Source organism: Nicotiana tabacum, chromosome 1 (genome assembly GCF_000715075.1).
Source record: "Nicotiana tabacum cultivar K326 chromosome 1, ASM71507v2, whole genome shotgun sequence".
NCBI lineage: Eukaryota > Viridiplantae > Streptophyta > Magnoliopsida > Solanales > Solanaceae > Nicotiana > Nicotiana tabacum.
This window is the reverse complement of record NC_134080.1, coordinates 193,024,711-193,032,226: the sequence shown is the minus strand read 5'-3', so window position 1 is coordinate 193,032,226 and position 7,516 is coordinate 193,024,711. Positions and strand designations below refer to the sequence as shown.

The following is a 7,516-nucleotide window of genomic DNA, read 5'->3' as shown; positions in this document are numbered from 1 at the left end:
ATCATAAAGATATACGATGGTACGACAGATCTAGAAGATCATATCGTCCACTACGCTACAGCAGTGACGGGCAACGATCTCACGAAGGAGAAAGTACCATCGGTGCTACTAAAAAAGTTCAGCAAAACCCTGACATGGGGAGCCCTAACCTAGTATTCACAACTATCAGCGTAGTCAATAGCAACGTTCGAGGAAATGGCCGACAAGTTTGTCACCGCCCGTGTAGGGGCTAAGAAGGCGGAAGCCAGGGTGAATGTCATATTCGCCGTTAAGTAATCGCCTGGCGAGGGACTCAGGGACTTCCTTGCCCGGTTTAATAGGGTGAGAATAAGCCTACCAAATGTATCAGAAGGGATGGTGGTAGTGGCCTTCCAGAACGGGTTGAGCAGGAACGGGTCGAGAGCAACAATACTATTAAGCAGGCTCATGAAATACTCTCCCACCACCTGGGAAGAAATCCACAATGCCTATTGGGGCGAGGTAAGAGCCGACGAGGATGACCTTAACGGTCCAATCCAACTGCTGGCATTGGTTCAATCAGAATTGAGAAAGGATTGTCGTAACAACGGTCGAAGGGATCATTCAGGCCCCGATCTCAATCGAGAAAGACATCAGCCCTACATCAGAACAGCCATACCACCACCTCCTCAACATACGGAAGGGCCGCCCAGGCCACACACATGGATTCAGCAAAATAAAAGAGGTATGCCCCCACTCTTATCCGCTTACAACTTTTGTATTTCCCCTTCATAAATAGTGTACTCACTAGAGAAGCTCGACACCAAGGTGAAATAGCCACAAAAGATGAAGTCCGACCCAAATACTCGGAAGTCAAACGTCCTTTGTGAATTTTACCAGGAACGAGGTCACAAAACCAAGGATTGCATATTTGCATAGGACTGCGACAAGAGGTAGTGAGAATGTTAAACCAAGGGCACCTGAAGAAACTGATGAGCGATTGCGGACGAGCCAACTTTGCCTGCAGATGCGAACCACACCAGGGACCTCCAAAATTACCCTATCCCATCGCATTATCCAAATGATCATTGGTGGAGGCGACGAAGCAACGATCAACCATGTGAAGTTCACCACTATGCATAAATTGAAACGGTCGATCACCCACGAACGGTACGACGATTTTGGAGACAGTATCATTTTCGATAAGTTGGATACCGATGTTGAGCAAACCTTCAGGGATATAATGCAACCCGTTCTGGCTGGGGGCGTCACCTTGGAAACAACATTCCATCTCATGATCTAAGAGACAGCTTACAACGCAATCATAGGGCGGCCATGGATACACGACATGAGGGCCATCCCGTCGAGCCTCTACCAAGTAATCAAGTTCCCTACTCCATGGGGAATATTTAGTATCCAGGTCAAACAACGCACCGCCAAGAATGATATTGCATCGCCTAGGATTGCACGTACACCTAACAGATGAAGGGAGCGGACGCAGAGGCATAGAAATTACCACAGTGGGAACCGGACTCGATATACAAACAGACGTCATCAGGGACCCCGATGTCATGGAAGCAACCGAATCAACAGTAGAAGATCTCGATCCCATCCAATTGAACAACAGCGACAACAGTAAAAAGGCTTACATCGGGCATAAACTCCTAGAACCAGGTAAATTTCACAAGTTTTTAATTGACAACACTGATCTGTTTACTTTCTCCCATGCAGATATATGGGGTATCCCGAAAGACGTGTCCACACATAAGTTGAACGTCGACCCACTTTATCCGCCAGTACGGAAAATAAGAAGGAAATTCAATGCTGCAATCAACGAGGCCGTAAGTGGCGAAGTAGAGAAGCTGCTCACCAATGGTTCCATCCGAGAATCAAAATACCCCTAATGGGTCGCTAATGTGGTCATGGTAAAAAAGAAAAACGGAAAATGGCGGATGTGCGTAGATTTCACAGACCTAAACAGGGGGTGCCCAAAAGACTCTTTCTCATTGCCGCACATCGACCAGCTCAACGACGCAACAGTAGGACACAAGTTGCTAAGCTTCTTAGATGCCTATTCAGGTTACAACTAAATCCTCATGGAGGAATTCCTTCATCACTCATCAGGGAATGTACTACTATAGATTCATATCGTTTGGGTTGAAGAATGCGGGGGCAATGTACCAAAGGTTGGTCACCAAGATGTTCAAAGATCAACTCGGCAAAAAAATGGAAGTCTACATCGATGACATGTTGGTTAAATAAAAAAGAAAAGAAGACCACGTTGATCACCTGAAGGAATCCTTCGGTATACTGAAGCGGTACGGCATGAAACCAAACCCCGAAAAATGCGCCTTTGGCATAACCTCGGGCAAATTTCTTGATGTCTTGGTATCACAAAGAGGCCTCGAGGTCAATCCTGATCAAATCAAAGCCATTGAAGGGATACCTAAGGTGTTGACCAGCAAGAAACAGGTGCAGAAATTGACTGGCTGCATAGCCGCTCTGTCAAGATTCATTTTGCGGTCATCCGACAGATGCCACAAATTCTTTAACGTGCTGGAAAAGATAACGGGCTCCACTGGAACTCAGAATGCATCAATGCCTTAAAAGAACTAAAAGCATACCTGTCCTCGCCCCTACTACTTGCCAAAGTAGAGTTCGGTGAGCGCTTCCTAGTATATTTGGCCATCTCAGAAGTCGCGGTAAGTGTGGTGCTGGTCCGCAAGAATAAAGGTACGCAATCCCCAATTTATTATATTAGCAAAACCTTGGTCGACACCAAAACGAGGTACCCCCACCTCGAAAAATTAGCCTTAGCATTGGTTATAGCTTCACGAAAGCTTAGACCCTATTTTCAGTGCCACCCCATATCGGTGGTGACGACTTTCCCCTATGGAGCATCTTACATAAACCCGAATTGTCGGGAAGATTGGCCAAGTGGGCCATAAACTAAGCGAGCATGATATTACTCATCAGCCGCGAACGGCGATAAAATTGCAGGTACTCGCTGACTTCGTCAGTGATTTCAGTGCCAAAATAATGCCCGAGGTCGAGCAGGAAGCTTCTCGTGCTCCATCTAGACAACCCGACCTTTGGGTCCTTTACACCGACGGCGCATCCAATGCGTCGGGGTCTGGACTGGGACTCGTACTCAAGGTCCCAATAGGGGAAGTTATTCGCCAATCCATACGGTGCCCTGATATGACTAATAATGAGGCCGAGTATGAGGCCGTAATTGCAGGGTTAAAGCTAGCTCTCAACTACTGGTTATGTGTTTACTTTTGCAAAGGCACCAGTTAGTTGGAAGTCTACTTTGCAGTCAACAGTTGCTTTGTCTACAACAGAGACAGAGTATATGGCTCTTACAGAGGCTGTGAAGGAAGCAATCTGGCTTCAAGGATTGGTAAAGGAGCTTGGTGTTGAACAAAAAGGTATCACAATTTTTTGTGATAGTCAAAGTGCTATTCAATTAGCGAAGAACCAAGTTTATCATGCAAGGACGAAGCACATTGATGTTCGGTATCATTTCGTACGAGAAATCATAGAAGAAGGTGGAGTCACGGTGAAGAAAATTCATACTACGGAGAATCCTGCTGATATGCTGGCAAAAGTGGTGACTGCGGTCAAGTTTCAACATTGTTTGGATTTGATCAACATTGTTGAACACTGAAAATTGAAGATGAAGACACAACCAAAATTTGTTATTAAGAGAAAATTGAAGATGTGGAATTTTGTCAAGGTGGAGATTTGTTGAAGTTGTCAAACTCCCACATCGGTTGGGGAGAAAAATTGTTGGGATTTTTCCCTTATAAAAGGAGGCCTAATGTTTAGGATTTAAACACACCTCTCATTTGCCTTCTTATCTTCTTAAGACATTTGTGTCTTCTCTCTTTAGTATTATTTCACTTGTATTTTTGGAGTGGAATAAAATATTGGTTGTGTCCGAGGAAGTAGGCAATATTGGCCGAACCTCGTAAATTCTGGTGTTCTTTTATTGTTGTCTTATTGTCTTATTTATTATTTGGTGGCTGTCATAATTTTTGGTATAGTAACTGTGACTCATTCACACTATATACATTTGGCTTCCGCAACATATGCAACCGGGAATGAGAATGTGATTGAAGATGTGAAAGAAAAATGTAATAAGAAAGAGAATATGAATGAGCAGACTAATTGGAGGGGGGGAGCCGAATGTGAAGGAGAAAGAGTTGCTGATGGAAAGGGAGGTATTTGATGAAACTTATATTAAAAGATTCAACACTTATGTTGATTTTTCCTCTCCTCCGCGTCATATATTTGGCAAACAGATCAGAGACAGTGGCGATGCTCAATCAATTGATGCGAATTTTAAAAAGCTTTTTGATGGTCAAGCTATGCTGAATAAAGAAATTGGAAAGGTATGGTGCATGTTACAGATTGTCACTTTTAATTTCATTACATTAGTATATTTCATTAGACCAATCATCATTCTGTCTAACTGCGCTTTATATTTAATACAGGACAAATTTGCCGAGCTTTTTAAAGCTCTTGAAATTAAAAACAAGAATAATGAAAAAGAGACCAACAATTATGGTGACTTGATTGGACAAGTCAGTAAGGATGGTGATACCAATTCAATATATTTTCAGCATCTCCAGGACAATCAACAAGACAAAATCGATGTTCATGATCATGATATAAATGTGGACAATGACAAACAAGAATATCGTAACGTCAATGATGCTGATGAAAATATAGAACGCAACAATATGGACATGCTTTCTGGTATTTTTATAAATATTAGATATATATTAATATTATATTAATTTTTTATATTGAATATTTATAAGATATACAGCTAGTTATGGATTTACTCAGGTGAATTTTTTGAATATTTTCCTGAACATATTATTAATTTGATTGGTTTTACTATGGTGTGGCAGCTGGAGAAATGGTATTGTACGGACAGTGGGGTGAAATATTGGAGACTCAGATGGTGGGAGTAACAAAATCACAGATTATTAAGCCATTTACGCGTGATGTGCCAAATAATATCACACCTGTAAATGTGCCAAGAAAGAGACGTCCGGCAGCTGTGTTTAAGTCCCCATATGTAAATGATTTTAGTTCAGGTGGCAACCCAGTTGAAGATAAGCAGAACAATTTTGCTGCAAATGTAAAGCTTCCTTTTGAAGCAAGTATTACAGAAGAAGCTAGTTTTGAAATGCTTCATGAGTTTGCCAAATGGGTTGATATTGGTCTGAAGGGAAAAAGGTAAGATATTAGTATTGATTAAGTTATTCTGTTTTATACATTAAATGTATAATATACTATATATATTAGTTTATATATATATATTTAGGGGAACGCCATATTCGTAGAAGTTCAACAAGTTAGTCGCGATATTTGATTTTGGAGTCTCACAAATCAAGGAAAAGTCATGGTTTTTTGCACTAGAATACAGTGGTGAAGCCCTTTCTAATGCGGTATGTCAGTTCAATATTGTATCTCACACCTTTTAGAGTTTAGAATGCTTTTGTTGTAGTTCAGTAAATTATACTTTATGCATAAATATTACTTAAAATATTTATTATATTATATATGTCATATACTTTATATCACACCATATTATAATCAGTTTCCATTTATATAACAACATTGTTATTGTTAAAGTTTGATCTTTTTTAATTACAGCACATTGTCATATTTTACTATTTGCGAAAGAAGGGGAAATATGGACGTGATAGTCATGTAAACTTCACAACAACTGATTGTTTGTTTGGTGATAAGATAAAAGGTATTTATTCAAAGTTTATTGAGACGACAGAAAAGATGTCTGTGATCAGCGGTAAGCATAGAATTGCTGATTACATACAAGGTTATTACATGCTATGCAACAAAGCATGGCATACTGTCGACTATGTACTCTTCCCAATTAATGCTTCAGCTGCTTGGCACTGGGTCTTGGGGATATTATCATTCCATGAGAGGTGCATTTATGTGTATGATTCCATGAGAGGTGCATTACATGATGCTACCGTGTGTAAGGAGGTTGATACATATGCTACTGTGCTCCCATATTCCATGCACGTGGTTGATTTTTACAACAAACGAAGTGATATTAACTTGGATGGTGGTCCATACCGCGGGAAGAATATGTTGGATCCTTTCGAAGTGATATTGGTTGATGATCTGCCATCACAACAAGACACGTAAGTTACACATATTATGACATTGATATTGTATAGTTTTTATATATTATATCAGTGATACTTTATATATTTGTTTTTGCAGTGACTGTGGGGTCTATATGGTATCATTTGCAGAGTATTTTATTGAAGGCAGGGATATAACTGATTATCAACTTGATGCTATACAACTTCGTAACAGGCTTGGTGTTTTGTTATGGAACTATGGAAGAATGAAACAGACACAAAACTACGTCTCTGATTCGGAGGTGACGAAAAGAAATGAGCGTAAAGGACTTGCAAAAAGACAGAAGTAGTATTTGGTCTAAAAGTCCATTGCTTTTGATGTTAGAATAAGAAGTATCTTAGATATGACATTGGTGACAATTTAGGATGTTAATGCCTTCATATGTGAAAAGCAGTAACAATATTTTTTTGGCAATATTGTTTACATTCAGTTGCACTATAATTGTTCATTCTTACTTAAAGTACATTAGTATGTCTGACAAATTATATTCGCGATAACTGCTGTAACAACTTTCTTTCCCCGTATGCGTATATGCTATTTGGGAGTTTCTTAAAACACTAGTATTTTATCTACTACGGCCAGAACTCTTTATAACAACATCCTTATATAACAACTAGACAAGTTTTTTAGGAACCAAATATCGTATTTTGTTATAATATATGTTATCTATAACAACAACTCGCTATAACATCCAAATTATCCGGGGAAAAATGAGATTGTTATATAGAGATTTGACTGTACCACACTAGATTATTTTGTGTACTACGAGGATCATCCCCTACATGAGTTCCACAGTGCTTGTTTGCGATATCCTATAGGTGTTATATTAGAATGACATATTAGATATATACAGTTCAATTGTTACTTGTATGTACTTCATTTCATATTTTTTAAGTTTCAGTAAGGGAAAAATAAAATAAGGATGAACTGAAAGATATAATATACAGTTCAATTGCTACTTTGACATTATTGTCTTGTTTAGATAATAAGATTAGAAACTTGATAACAACTTAGCTTTCACTGAATTATCAAACCAAGGATAAAGACCAAAGACAGAAATATTACTAGAATACACAGATTCTTTTTAGAAGCATCAATCTTTTCACAGACAATCAAAAGACTCAATCTCTTTTTGGAAGATTTCTGCATGTTTTCCTGTTATGGCTATACTGTCCACATATACCGCAAGTAGTGGTGGCAAATGGGCGGGTTGCATCGGATTTGGGCGGATTAAAAACGGGTTGGATTGCAACCTGTCCATATTAATATGGGTAAAATACGTGTTGGGTAAAATATGGGTTGGGTAGAAAATGGGCATGATCCATTTTATCCATTTTGTGTTATGCAGTTTTTAACAGATCGA

The 7,516-nt window shown here is 39.5% G+C and overlaps 1 protein-coding gene across 2 annotated transcripts; it reads left to right on the top strand.

Moving 5' to 3' along the window:
* Nucleotides 1–3,375: 3,375 nt before the first annotated feature.
* Nucleotides 3,376–6,571, top strand: LOC142162290 (uncharacterized). Of its 2 annotated transcripts, none has more exons than XM_075218640.1 (5): nucleotides 3,376–4,355; nucleotides 4,458–4,722; nucleotides 4,881–5,211; nucleotides 5,632–6,149; nucleotides 6,232–6,571. In XM_075218640.1, exons 1-4 carry the CDS (start codon nucleotides 4,119–4,121, stop codon nucleotides 5,690–5,692), a joined length of 894 nt encoding a protein of 297 aa, XP_075074741.1. In that variant the 5' UTR covers nucleotides 3,376–4,118; the 3' UTR covers nucleotides 5,693–6,149; nucleotides 6,232–6,571. The 2 variants fall into 2 exon arrangements, with proteins under 2 accessions (XP_075074741.1, XP_075074763.1); XM_075218662.1 differs by having other exon boundaries at nucleotides 4,881–5,423.
* Nucleotides 6,572–7,516: the final 945 nt, after the last annotated feature.

Bases quoted from the DNA above. Each gene is read 5' to 3' on its own strand.
- LOC142162290 (XM_075218640.1), top strand. From the start codon at position 4,119: ATGAGCAGACTAATTGGAGGGGGGGAGCCGAATGTGAAGGAGAAAGAG. The intron at 4,723-4,880 runs GTATTTTTATAA...ATGGTGTGGCAG, and splicing joins CAATATGGACATGCTTTCTG to CTGGAGAAATGGTATTGTAC. The intron at 5,212-5,631 runs GTAAGATATTAG...TTTTAATTACAG, and splicing joins ATTGGTCTGAAGGGAAAAAG to CACATTGTCATATTTTACTA.